General features: G+C 40.1%; 1 protein-coding gene across 2 annotated transcripts in view; it reads right to left on the bottom strand.

Annotated features, from left to right (window-relative positions):
* SEH1L (SEH1 like nucleoporin) overlaps positions 1-14516 on the bottom strand; it is a 54319-nt gene extending 39803 nt beyond the window's left edge. Inside the window, exon 1 of one of the 2 annotated variants that reach the window (XM_090285854.1) lies at positions 14287-14516. In XM_090285854.1, coding sequence (XP_090141980.1) covers positions 14287-14397 — 111 coding nt within the window. In that variant the 5' untranslated portion in view covers positions 14398-14516. The remainder of the gene's footprint in view (positions 1-14286) is intronic. The other variant, XM_090285855.1, reaches the window with a different exon arrangement.
* Between the last annotated feature and the right edge of the window lie 342 nt (positions 14517-14858).

The raw sequence follows: 14858 nt of genomic DNA, 5'->3' as shown, positions 1-14858 counted from the left end.
TCATGTATCTTAACCGTTGCTGAGGAGACAACAACATGAACACCCTCAGGCAGTGATTCTCAACCTTCCTAATGCCGCGACCCTTTAATACAGTTCCCCATGTTGTGGTGACCCCCAACCATAAAATTATTTTTGTTGCTACTTCATAACTGTAATTTTGCTACTGTTATGAATTGTAATGTAAATATCTGATATGCAGGATTATTTTCATTGCTACAAATTGAACATAATTAAAGCATAGTGATTAATCACAAAAACAATATGTAATTACATATGTGTTTTCTGATGGTCTCAGGTGACCCCTGTGAAAGGGTCATTCAACCCCCGAAGGGGTCGCGCGACCCACAGGTTGAGAACCGCTGCACTCAGGGGTTGTCAGAGACTGGCAGTAGGGTGTGGCCAATTCATGCACTATTCTGGGAAACAGACTGATGCTCCCCCTCATGGGAGAGCCACAGAAACACCCTGGCATCAGGCAAACCGAAAATCTAGGCTCTGGAAGCCTACTGGGGGCCCTGCCCTGCTGAGTACAGGGAAATAATCTCAGACACGGACTATGGCTCAGGGGAGCGGGAACACACCCACCATCTTCCCTGAAGTCTGAAAGGTACCTGCCAGGGGAGATCCAGGAATCACGGCCCGTTTCTGACAGAAGCCGTCTCAGAAACAGACAGGTCTGCGGCTAGTCTAAGATAGACAGCAGGCCAAAAGGCAGGGAGAGATTCTATGCTGACCTGGGACATTTGCTGACACACCCCTGAACCCAGTGCTGATAAAAGCCAGCTTGGCAGAGCAGCTTGGCCCCCCTGGGAGCAGACAAGCCCGGAGGAATCAGCCACAAACTGCGGATCACCTATAGCTTCAAAAAGGCAGCCAAGGGCCAGATGTGGATAGCACCTGACACTGACTTTCACCAGATGCAAACATCAAAGCAGTATCCAAAGGAAGAAACCAGAACGCAAGATCTAAACTGTGCTGAGACAAATCCATTTGGTTCTTTTTTCATTATCTTGGCTACTTTTGCTTTTTCATAGCCTTTTTATTTACCTTTTTATCTATTTTTCCTTTCATTTTTGGTGCTCTAATTTTTCTTGCATATCTCCTACTCTTACCTCTGATTATTCCATTGTTGCGGGAACACAGATCTCTGGGTAGGGGCATTCTCATGCCCCTCCGCCCAGGTGTCGTCCCATGACCCAGGAGATAATAAGCAAATCTTGTCTCCGCCTTCAGCTTTAGGCTGTTGAGGCTACTAAGTCATGGAATCCTGGGAACAGCGAATTCTGTTGTGTACTCCATCTGCCTCCTTATTAAGAAAGTCTTAAAATGGAGCTGGCATTGAGGATTAGTGGGTCTGCTTTGCTTCCCTGATAGGTGCTAGCTAAACCAGGAGTTACCCTGGCTGTATTTTAAATATTAATGACACTCTGTAAAAATCCTTTCACTTGTAAAATTCTCCTATTGTTGGCTGGAATGTCACATCCCCTGTTCTAGTAACTTTTGAAATCCTAATAAAAGGAGGATGAGGCTTCCCGCTCTCCTGTTGGTCAGAGCGAGCCACAGTCCTCCGTTTGTTACTCGCCAATAATCCTGCTTGCTGGATTTATTTCGGCGTCCAAGATCATAATTAACACTTCATTCCACTGTCCCTTCTTCACTCCTTTTGTTATTTATGTTACATTTTATTTGTACTTTTCCCTGTTTTCCTCTTTCAGTTCATTACAAGTAGTAGTTTTCTTTCCCTTTCTCCTCTCATAATCACTTTTCTTTCCTTGGTCTTCTCATATTCTTTATCTTTTTCCCTTTTCTCTGCTATTACATTGTGATTTCCACTGTTACCATTCTTTGCTCTCTATAGTTGATACTGCTGTGGTGGTCGGGGGTGTTGCTTGCTTTAATGTTGTTTTTGTGTTGTTATGCTTTGTTCTGCCAGCACCTTATACAACAGCATACAACACGTGGTAGTGATAGAGCCTCCAAGCCAGTCAGACAGAGGGGAATTGTCACCAATGAACAGGCCAATAATAGTCAGGACCCAAATACAACAAGAGAGTCCATATCACCCACACAGAGGTCAGAGGACATTCCTAGAGCATCCAGATCTGGAGATCAAGGACTCTGCATTACTGGGTCCCACAGGATTCCTAACACACAAGGCCACTCCACAAGACAGTCAAAGCAAATCAATCTAAAACAAGAAAACAAACACAAGGAAACAACTAAAATGGGGAGACAAAGAAACAAACTCCAAACAAAAGAAAAGGAGAAACCTCCAGAAAAAGAGCTAAATGAAATCAAGGCAAGCAATTTTTTCAGACACAGAGTTCAAAGTAATGGTTATAAGGATGCTATAGGAACTTAGTGAGAACTACAAGGAAAACAGAGGGACCTACATCAGCATGAAAAAGGACACAGAAACCTTAACTAAAAACAAGTTGGAAATGAAGATTGCAATTTCTGAAATGAAGAACCAACCCACTAGAAGTAATTAAAAGCAGGCTAGAAGAAGCAGAAGATCAAATGAGCCAGTGGGAAGCCAAGGCAGAAAAAAACACCCAGTGAGAGCAATAAAATGATAAAAGACTCAAAAAGAACAAGGATAGTTTAAGGGGACTTTGGGACAACATGAAATGTAAAAACATTCACATCATAGGGATACCAGAGAAGAAAAGGAGCAAGGTATAAAAAACCTGTTTGAAAAAAATAATGACAGAAAACTTTCCTATCTTGGTAAGGGTAAAAGTTATGAAAGTCCAAAAAGCATGGAGGGTCCCAATCAAGATGAACCCAAAGAGGCCTACTCCAAGTCACAGTACAATCAAAATGGCAAAATTTAAAGACAAAGAAAGAGTCTTAAAGGCAGCAAGGGAGAAACAGCTAGTAACATACAAGAGAGCTATGATAAGGCTATCAGCAGATTTCTCAACAGAAACACTAAAGCCAGAAGGGACTGAAAGGAAATACCCCAAGTGATGAACAAGAAGGACCTGCAACCAAGACTACTCTATCCATCAAAGCTCTCATTTAAAATGGAAGGCTAAATAAAGAGCTTCCCAGACAAGAAGGCTAAAAGAGTACATACATCTCCACCAAGCCAGCACTGCAAGAGACACAAAGGGATTGCTTTAAGAAGGAGGGAGGGGGTGAGGGGGAGATATATATGGGGGCGGGGGGGACCACAGGTACAAAGGGGAAAACTCACAATGAATAAGTACCTAGCAATAATAACCTTAACTGTAAATGCATTAAATGCTCCAATCAAAAGACACAGGGTAGCTGAATGGAAAAGAAATACAACCCACACATATGCTGTCTACAAGAGCCCCACCTCAGAACAAAAGATATACACAGGCTGAAAGTGAAGGGATGGAAAAAAATATTTCATATAAATGCATGTGTGAAAAAAGCTGGGATAGCAATACTTATATCAGACAAAACAGACTTCGGATCAAAGGCCATAACAAGAGACAAAGAAGGTCACTACGTAATACTTAAGGGAGTAGTCCAAGAAGAGGATTTAACTCTCTTAAACTTATATACACAAAATACAGGTATACCTAAATATGTAAAGAAAATATTGGAGGACTTTAAGAAAGAGCTAGACAGCAATGCAATCACTGTGGATTTTAACACCACACTGTCAACAATAAACAGATCTTCCAACCAAAAAATCAACAAAAATATTGCAGATTTGAATGACACTCTAGATCAAATGAACTTAATTGATACTTATAGAATATTTCACCCCAAAGAAGCAAAATATACATTCTTCTCAAACGCACATATATCATTGAGGCAGAGGTGCCTTACACACCCTAGGCTAGGTTGGAAGCTGCTCTGTTCAGCAGAGTCTTCATGACCACAGCAGAACAAACTTTTATCTAGGACATTTCATTATGTCTGGTGAAAAAACTTTTACCCAGGACACTTTATTATGTCTGGGGGAAGGAAGGTGGCTGCCTCTCTAGGGAAGAACAACAGCTAAACCTTCGTCCTTCATGCCTTTTATTGAGGAGGATACACATGAGAGATACAAGGTCAAGATTCATGAATCATCAATAGTTTGGAGGCGTTAGGATTACAGTTGGCAGTAATAGACTACTCGTACTGGTACAGGGGGCACAGTGACCAGTCCCTGTCAGGGTCTACCAAACATCCTGCATTAGGTGCAAGGTTTTATCCATTTCTATCTAGAGATTGTTTATGTTACATTAATGATAAAGAAAGCAGAGCAAGTTCTAAAGCGTAATAAGCATTCTTTAAATCCAATTCCCATGGAAATCCTCTGAGTGGTCTTTGGTTATGTACCACACACAGCCTTATGTTGAAACTTAAAGACAAGCACAGCCGGAATGCCAGCGGCAGTCATGCTCAGACCGGGGCTACAATTCTCTAAACCACAAGGAGCGGTTCCCTACATATCATTCTCAAAGACAGGCCACATGGTAGGACACAAAACAAGCCTTAACAAACTCAAGAAAACTGAAATCATATCAACCACCTACTCAGGTCACAATGGCTTGAAACTAGAAACCAACCTCAAGAAAAAAACTCAAAAACATCCAAATACATGGAGGCTAATTAACATGTTATTAAATAATGAATGGATTAACAATGAGATCAAGGAAGAAATTTAAAAGTGTCTAGTAACAAATGAAAATGAACACACAACACCCAAAACCTATGGGCAACCGTAAGAGGGAAATTCACAGCAATACAAGCTTACCTGAAGAATATACAAAAATCTCAAATAAACAATCTAATGTTACATCTAAAAGAACTAGAGGAACAAAAACAAAGCCCAGAGCAAGCAGAAGGAAGAAAATAATCAAGATCAGAGCAGAATTAAATTAAAAAAAAAAAAAAAATTCAAAGCATCAGTGAATCCAGAAGCTGGTTCTTTGAAAGGATAAACAAAACTAACAAGCCTTTAAGCAGTTTCATCAAGAAAAGAGAGGACCCAAATAAATAAAATCAGAAACAAAAGAGAAGTTATAACCGATACCAAAGAAATAAAAAGGATTGTGAGAAATTACTACAAAAAAACTATGTGCCAAGAAATTGGACAACCTGGGGTAAATGGATAAATCTCTAGAAACATACAATCTTTCCAAAACTGAATCAGGAAGCAGAAAACCTGAACAGATTGATAACAACTAGCAAAATTCAAGCAGTAATCAAAAAACTACCAACACACAAAAGCCCTGGACCAGATGTCTTCAAAAGGGAATTTTACCAAACACTCAAAGAAGAATTAACACTTATCCTCAAACTCTTCCAAAAAATTCAAGAAGTGTTAAGACTCCCAAACTCTTTTTTACAAGGCCAGTATTATCCTAATCACAAAATGAGGTAAAGACACATAAAGAGAGAAAATTACAGGCCAATATTTCTGACAAACATAGATGTTAAAACCCTCAACTAAATACCAGCAAACCGAATAGAACAAAACATCAAAAGATCATACACCATTATCAAGTGGAATTTATTGCAGGGATGCAAGGATCCTACAATATTCACAAATCAATAAATATGATACATCGCATAAACAAAATGAAAGACCAAAAAAATAAACACACATGATTATATCAATAGATGCTGAAAAAGCATTTGTTAAAATCCAGCACCCATTTTTTATAAAAACAATAAGCAAAGTGGGAATAGATGGAGCATACCTTAACATAATAAAGCTGTATATCAAAAACCCTCTGCCAACATCATATTCAATGGGCAAAAACTAAATAAAAGCGTTTCCCTTAAGATCAGGAACAAGACAAGGGTATCAGCTTTCACTATTCTTATTCAACATAGTACTGGAGGTCCTAGCCAAGCGATCAGACAAGAAAGAATAAAAGACTTTCAAATTGGAAAGGAGTAGGTAAAACAATCATTAAATGCAGATGTGATACTGTACATAGAAAACCCTATAGAATCCACCAAAAAAACTGCTCGACCTAATAAGTGAATTTGGCAAGGCAGCAGGATACAAAGTCAATATTCAGAAATCAGTGACGTGTGTACACCAACAATGAACTATCAGAAAGTAAGAAAAATAAAATCCCACTTACTATAGCAACAAAAAAATAAAGGGCCAAGGAATAAATTTAACCAGGGAGATAAAAGACCTATACTTGGAAAACTGTAGAACGCCAAAGAAATAAACTGAGGAAGATCAAAAAGAAAAGAAAAGAAAAAGGAAGCATATATCATGTTCATGGATTGGAAGAATTAACATCATTAAAATATCCAATCTACCCAACACAATTCCTATTAAAATGCCAATTGCATATTTCACAGATCTAGAACAAATACTTCAAAAATTTATATGGAACCAAAAAAGACCCCAAATAGCCACAGCAATCATGAGAAAGAAGAACAAAGTAGGAGGGATAACAATACCTGGTATCAAACTATATTACAAGGCCACTGTAATCAAAACAGTCTGGTACTGGCATAAAAACAGACGCATAGATCAATGGAGCAGAATAGAGAGGACAGAAACAAACCCATGATCAATTAATATTTGACAGAGGTGGCATGAGCATACATTGGAGTAAAAATAACCTCTTCAATAAATGGTGTTGGGAGAACTGGACTGGTACATACAAAAAAATAAAACTATACCACCAATTTATACCATACATCAGAATAAACTCAGAATGGATAAAAGACTTAAACATAAGTGGTGATACCATAAAAGTCCTAGCAGAAAATATAGGCAGTAAAATTTCAGACATCCCATGCAGCAATATTTTTGCTGATATATATCCTAGGGCAGGGGAAATAAAGGAAAAAATAAACAAGTGGGACTACATCAAATTAAAAAGCTTGTTCATGGCTAAAGAAACCATCGTAAAAATGAAAAGGGAACCAACTGTATGGGAAAATATATTTGTCAGTGATACACTGGACAAGGATTTAATCTCCAAAATATATGAAGAACTCATACAACTCAATACCAGGAAGACAAACAATCCAATAAAAAATGAGCAAAGGACCTGAATAGACACTTCTCCAAGGACATACGGATGGCCCATAGACATACAAAAAAATGCTCAGCATCACTAGTCATCAGAGATGCAAATCAACAACCAACATGTGCTGGTGAGGACGTGGAGAAAAGGGAACCCTAGTGCACTGTTGGTGGAAATGCAGACTTGTGCAGCCACTGTGGAAAACAGTGTGAAATTTACTCAAAAAATTAAAAATGGAACTGTCTTATGACTCAGCAATTCCACTGCTGGAAAAATATCCTAAGAATCACACAACACCAATTCAAAAGAACTTATGGATCTCTATGTTCATAGCAGTGCTACACACAATAGACAGGTGTTGGAAATAGCCAAGTAGATTAATGTTTTTAAAAACTACGGTACATGTTCATGGGTCATTTATACACGTTCTTTGACTAGACCCCCTTCTTACCCTCCTCTCTCCCTCCCTCCTTGTTACTGTTAGTCTACTCCTTCTTTACATACCTCTGGTTCAATTTTGCTCATTTGTTTGTGTTGTTCATTAGTTTCCTGTAATAGGTGACAGCGTAAGGTATTTTTCTTTCGTTGCCTGGCTTATTTCGCTAAGCATAATTCTCTCTAGTTCCATCCATGTTGTTGCAAATGGTAGAAGTTCCTTCTTCCTGTCTGCTACATAGTACTCCATTGTGTAAATGTACCAGTTTTTTGATCCACTCATCTACAGATGGGCACTTAGGTTGTTTCCAGCACTTGGCTATTGTAAATAGTGCTGCTATGAACATAAGGGTTCATAGGTTCTCTTGAATTGGTGTTTCAGGATTTTTCGGATATAATCCTAGCAATGGAATTGCTGGTTCAAAAGGTAGTTCCATTTTTAGTTTTTTGAGGAAATTCCAAACTGTTTTCCATAGTGGCTGCACCAGTCTGCATTCCCAACAGCAGTGCACCAGGGTTCCCCTTTCTCCGCATCCTCGCCAGCACAAGTTGTTTGTTGATTTGTTGATGATGGCCATTCTGACTGCTGTGAGGTGGTATCTCATTGTGGTTTTTATTTGCATCTCTCTGAAGGCTAGTGATGTTGAGCATTCTTTCATATGTCTATGGACCCTCTGTATGTCCTCTTTGGAGAAGTGTTTGTTCAGGTCCTTTGTCCATTTTTTAATTGGGTTGTCTGTCTTCTTGGTGTTGATCAGTTCTTTATATATTTTGGAGATCAATCCCTTGTCTGAGATGTCATTGGCGAATATATTTCCCCATATGGTTGGTTTCCTTTTCATCTTGCTGATGTTTTCTTTAGCTGAGCAAATACTTTTTAGTTTGATGTAGTCCCATTTCTTTATTCTTTCTTTTATTTCCCTTGCCTTAGAAGATAGATCAGTGAAAATGTTGCTACGTGGGATACCTGAAATTTTCCTGCCTATTTTTTCCTCTAGGACTTTTATGGTGTCACGGCTTACATTTAAGTCTTTGTTCCAACTTGAGTTTTTTCTGATGTATGGTGTAAGTTGGTGGTCTAGTTTCATTTTTTTGCATGTCCCTGTCCAGTTCTCCCAACACCATTTGTTTAAGAGGCTCTTTTCCCTCCATTTGATGTTCCTTCCCCCTTTGTCAAATATTAGTTGACCTTATAGACCTGGGTTTATTTCTGGGCTCTCTATTCTGTTCCATTTATCTATATGTCTGTTCTTATGCCAGTACCAGACTGTTTTGATTACCATGGCCTGGTAGTATAGTTTGATATCAGGTATTGTGATTCCTCCTACTGTGTTCTTCTTCCTCAAAATTGCTGTAGCTATTCAGGCTCTTTTTTGGTTCCATATAAATTTTTGAAGTATTTGTTCTAGGTCTGTGAAAAATGTCACTGATATTTTAATAGGGATTGCATTGAATCTATAAATTGCTTTGGGTAGTATGGACATTTTAATGATGTTGATTCTTACCATCCTTGAGCATGGTATATGCTTCCATTTATTTGTATCTTCCTTAATTTCTTTCTTCAGTGTTATGTAGTTTTCTGAGTACAGGTCTTTTACCTCCTTGGTTAAGTTTATTCCTAGGTACTTTATTTTTCTTGTTGCTATGGTAAATGGGATTTTTCTTTCAGTTTCTATCTCTGAGATTTTATTGTTGGTATACAGAAATGCCTTCAATTTCTGAATATTGACTTTGTACCCTGCTATTTTGCCGAATTCACTTATTAGTTCGAGTAGTTTTTTTGTGGGGTCTATAGGGTTTTCTATGTACACTATCATGCCATCTGCAAATAATGACAGTTTTACTTCCTCTTTTCCAATTTCGATCCCTTTTATTTCTCTGAGTGGGGACTAAATATTGGAAAAGGAGGGGACAGAGTGCAAGGAAGCAAGAGGGGGAAAAAAGTGGGACAGCTGTAATGGAAAAACAAACAAAAAATTTTTAGTGGGGGAAAAATGAAAATATGAAGAATGGAAATGCCAGTTCAGTGAATATTAGAAGGACAAGGATTTTCATTCATACTGTATATTTTTCTCCCTATCTGATACCTCCAGAGTTTGGCATTCTAAAGAAGTAATGACATAAGTTTCTTTGCATAAAACTAATAAGACCAGTTGTTAATAGAGGTTCTTTTTTTTTGACCAAGACTTTGACTGGAATGTCATGCCTAAAGGAGATATGCTTGGGCTCTGGTTGTTACCAAAAAGCCCTGAGGAACTGGAAATGACTTTCGAAGGTAATAAAAGCCCACGAGATAAAAGGTCTGGTATCGTGGTTGGTTGTGCGGTCCACAGCAATCTTTCCAGGGAAGGAATGAAGGTTGTTTTCCTGAAAGATGGCTAAAAGGGACCATAAGGCACAATGAAAAACCAGAAGGATTTGGAAAAGACAAGTGTGTACAGGCAAGGCTGAATGCCAGGTATGTGGCTCAGCTTCTGTGCCCTAAAGGGCAGACTGAAGGTCACCCTAAATGTTCCTTGCGTGAGTTCCAGCAAAGCAGAACTAAAGATCATAAGTGATCATTTGCTGCTCTTGTTGTGTTTATGCAAATGAACAGGATAAATTTAAAATGGACTTAATGCAGTCCCTTTAATGACAAGGAGGGTAATCTTAGGGAGAAAAATCATCATTCAAGGAAAATCGCAATGATCAGTGGTAGACTATAAAGTAATGCAGCTAATCGTCTTTAAAGTTTCTTTTCATTTAAAATATGTTTTCACTCAAAAGTTAAACTATGTCTGTGGTATCATCAAAGATATTTAGTTTACAGGCAAGAAGAATGTCAAATGCCTTGCAACAACTGGGTGTCTTTCCAATAAGACAGTGTTATAGATTTAGAGACTTGTTTGTGGGTTATGTTACATAAATTAACATGTGTTTTCTGTTTTCAAAGGGCATAAGCCTATGATCTCGTTACCTGAGTGATTATCTGTACGTATAGGCCTCACTTAATCCTGTCTGCAGCGCTGCCTCCTGAGACTCAACGGTTTGGCTGAACTAAGTGGCTGGGTTGGTGAAGAATGGGGTGGTCTGTGGGCTTCACTTTAAAACTGGTTTATCTTTTCTATCCTAATGGCTTGGACCAAAAGGGCCCAGAGGTCTGAGAGGGGGAAACCTAAAATATTTCCCTCAACCCAAACTAAGTATAATGGGCAGAAGGGTTTTGGACAGGTGAGATGTGCCTGGCACATGTTCCTCCAAAGAAGCCCCCCTTTTCTTTCCCTAATGTGAGACATTGAAAAATTAATACCTGCCTTTTGTCATCTAGTAGTTATGGATTGAATGATGTCTTTTAACCCTTTTGCCAAATCTGTTGCCCCCAGAATACAAGGATGCCAGCCTGTTAAACCAAGCACGCCATTGTCCGGGGACAGCCAGCTGACCTGGAGTCTGCACGATCCTTCCCCATGTGGGAAGGCCATCCTTCCTTCCACATCCCCCACTCTTATTAGGGATTTCTGGACCCAAGGGTAGGTAGGACGACGACTATGTCCAGCTTGAAGCAGTTAGAGGAGCTTGAGACCTTCGCCCATTGTCCTTTATAAGATTATAAAGGGTCTTAATATCTGAGAGGGAGGGATTGTTATTTTTCATTGTTAAAATAATTAATCATTTATTTATTTTAAAAAAAGAAGAATATATGAAAGGGTGAAGCGGGAGAGCTTGTATGTATGAACCGTGGGCATGGATTTGGTGGGGGATTGCTGGGGGAGGTGGGGTGCTGAGTGGAGGGGAGCAAAGGGAAAAAAACTGAAATTATTGTAACAATATAACCAATAAAATATAATTTAAAAAAACTATGGTACATTTACACAATGGAAACTATGCAGTACAAAGAAAGAAGGAATTCCTACCCTTTGCTACAGTATGGATGCAATTGGAGTCTATTATGCTAAATTAAATAAGCCAGTTGGTGAAAAGCAAATACCATATGATCTCACCTATAAGAGGAATCTAATGAACAAAATAAACTAACAAGCAAAGCAGAACTATAGACATGGAAACAGGGAACAGCCTTACAGCTGCCAGAGAAAATGGGGGAGGGGGATAATGGTGAGAGAAAGGGGAAGGGATTAGTATGTATGAATGACCAATGGACCTGGACAACAGTGTGGGGACAGACTGTGGGAGTTGGGGGTGGGAGAGCAGAGGAGGGCAAATTGGGAAAAATTGGGACAACTGTAATAGGGTAAACAAGAATTTTTAAAAATATTACATACTTACTAGTGCTCCGCGTCTAGGGATTTTAATAAAGGCTTAGGGTCTTCTTGTCCTGCTGGAATTTGCTATGAAGAGCCATAAACTTCTTTTTTGTTAGGATCAGCTAGGCCAACAGGAATGGACTGGGACCTTGTCATTAATGACAAGCCAGTTGGCTAGCTATGTGAACAGCCTATCTCCTATGCCAGAGTTGTTTTGCTCTTTAAATAAGTCTGTATATTTTCTCATCCCCCATCCCAGGAAACAAAATCATGCTTTTTGTTGTTTCTAGGCTTTGAAGTGGGAAATAATGGTACTATTCAAAATTCTTTATTTCAGAACACAATAGTTTCCCTTAACAAAGGCTTAAGAGCAAAACAATATTCTCTAAGCTCAAACAGACTATCTTCTGACCCCAAGGGTTTTGATCAATACCATAACAAACCTTTTTGCTTTGACATGCTCTGAGTTTTGTTGTATTGGTGGAGGGAGGGTGGGAGGAAGGGATGGGAGAGAAAGAGGAAGGGAGATGTGTGTGCGTGTGTGAGTGTGCAATTAAGAAAATTAAATTCCTGGTTCTGTATGAGAAGAGTGTAAAAAGCAACATGAAACATTAGCCCTCGTTTTAAATTAAAAACTAATGTTAACTGTTCTCAGAACCTGATTTTCTTCCTTGCAATTGTTTTTTTATCTTTTGGATTTAATGAAGTATTGCTAGCTGAAGCCAGTTTGACATGGTGAGATGTCAGACTGATGAAAGGCGTGCAGCCTGATTTAAAACCAAACCCTGAACTCTTTTAAAGAACAATAAACATATTTTATATGCTCAAATAAAAAGTAATTTGCCAATTATTCTCAAAAACTTTTCAAATATTCACTAATTTCTCCACTTGAATGAGCCCAAGAAAATTACCCAAAATACATAAAAAGCTAAATTAATAAAATCTTCATTGCAATACTACTCTATAACAGACAAAAACCTCCGAATTGAAAGATCTAAAAAATTCAGTAATAAGTGGATAAGAAAAAAGTGTACTGCCTACTCAGTTAACAGGCATTAATGTAATATTCACAATAGCCAAAAAGTAGGTGGAGGAATAGATAAGCAAAATGTGGTGTATACATACAAAAATATTATTCAATCTTAAAAATGAAATTCCGATACATGTTACAAATATGCATGAACCTTGAAAACAATACAGTAAGTGATATAAACCAGACACAAAAGGACAAATGTTGTATGATTCCATTTATACGAAGTACCCAGAATAGTCAAATTTACAAAGAATGAGAATTAGAGGTCACCAGAGGCTGGATGCAGAAAGAAAGGGCGTAACTAGGTACAGAATTTCCATTTAGGATGAAGAAAAAAGTTTCAGTGATGGTTGCAGGTGAATGTTGTGCTTAACACCACTGAACTGTAATGTACACTTTAAAATGGTTAGTTTAGCCCTGGCTGCTGCGGCTCAGTGGATTGAGCGTCGGCCTGCGAGCCAAGTGTCGCTGGTTCGATTCCCAGTCAGGGCACATGACTAGGTTGCACATCAGGTCCCCAGTTGGGGGCACGAGTGAGAAGCAACCACACAGTAATATTTCTCTCCCTCTCTTTCTCCTTTCCCCTCTCTAAAAATAAATAAATTATTTTAAAAAAATAAAATAAAATAAAATGGTTAGTTTACCACAAAAGTATAAATTTTTAAGTGATTCCAAACCTTTTACAGGTTACACTTTATGATTCAATGGATTTGGCCACACTACCCTTTTTCAAGAAACTTTTACTTGAGGGAATTACAGGTATCAAACTTGTCTATGAAAAACAAGAAGTAAAATACTGTCACTTAGATTTTCAGTTGTTTTGGAATTGTCGAGAACGCAAATAATTCACACTCCAGCTTTCATCTCTGAGGTTCCTAAATCCTAAATATCATCCTCATTATCAGTTATTCTGCTTGTCAGAGCGGTATACAGAGGTTTATGGGAACTTTAAGAAACACACTTCAATTCCCCAACAGTAAGTAGAGAACTTAATTGGATGTAAATGAATTTGTATTTTTCTTTCATGGGGAAACAAAGTGCCTCCTAGCCGAACACGAGAGAACAATCTCCCCGGGTGAGACGTGAGGCACACAGAACTAGAGAACGCACCGCCAACTGACTGCCCTTCAAGACCCCATGGCACAGTCCTCTCAATGAACATGCTTAGTAACTTCGTAGGAGCAAAGCCAGAACTTCGTGGACCGACAAACCTCTACTGAGAACCAAGCTGAGGAAGCTACCTGGCCTCTGCCCACGAGGACCCGAGCATGAAAGGGTGCGCGCGAAGCCCGCGGATTACCAGTGCTCCCCGGCTGCGGGAGCGCGCACGTGGCCAGGGCGCGCGCCGGCTTTGCTCAGGCGCCCCGCAGCACGGCCCAGTGGCGTGCCTGTGTGCCCACAGTACGGGGAGAGAACGGCAGGGCAGACCAATTGGCCTGAGCTTTGCTTCCCTTGGGTTCCAGGCCTCGTGCTCGCCGGCACGCCTCAACGTCAGTACTAGCGCCCGTACTCAAGGCCAGACCCGCCACTCAAACAGGACACCCATGCCCCGACTCCTTCCCTTCCAGGCTCGGCCCCGCCCTAAGGCTAGCTACACGCGCACCTTGACGCTCTGGTCGCTGGAGCAGGTCGCCATCCGCCGCCCGTGGAAGTCGAAGGAGACATCATGGATGAGGTCCTTGTGGTCCGCCGCGATGCTGCGTGCCACAAACATGGCTCCCGCCAGGCCCGAGCCTTTTTCGGCTACCCTACCCGCCTCAGAGAAGCCAGCCCAGGCCACTAAGACCCCACCATCAAGGCAAGGAGAGTGCGGATTGCGCCCCTCCCCAACCCCGCCCCTCATCCCGTCAGGCTCCGGGAGGCTGCGGCGAGTGCGCACGCGCCTTCTAAAGGGGACCAATGGCGGGCAGTCGCCTAACTCAGGGCTTGGGCTTTTCCTTGTGAAAAGTGCTCGATGTTGAAGTATGGAAATTAAGAAAAGTGAAAAAAGTTAGAAATACCGCCCCCACGTCTCCACGTTGAGTCAATATCAGGCTATGTTCCAGTTTGTTTCCTCCGGAGCTAGGGGCTGAATGCTCGGAGCTAGTGGGGAAGACAGACTTGGATTTGGTCAGGAATGGACACCTTAGTTGCTTCCAAGTTTTGGCAGTTATGAATAAAGCTGCTATAAACATC

This window comes from Furipterus horrens, unplaced genomic scaffold (genome assembly GCF_987537825.1).
Source record: "Furipterus horrens unplaced genomic scaffold, mFurHor1.1.pri manual_scaffold_8, whole genome shotgun sequence".
In the NCBI taxonomy this organism is placed as follows: domain Eukaryota; kingdom Metazoa; phylum Chordata; class Mammalia; order Chiroptera; family Furipteridae; genus Furipterus; species Furipterus horrens.
The sequence above is the reverse complement of the archived record's forward strand: the minus strand, read 5'-3'. Positions and strand labels throughout refer to the sequence as shown.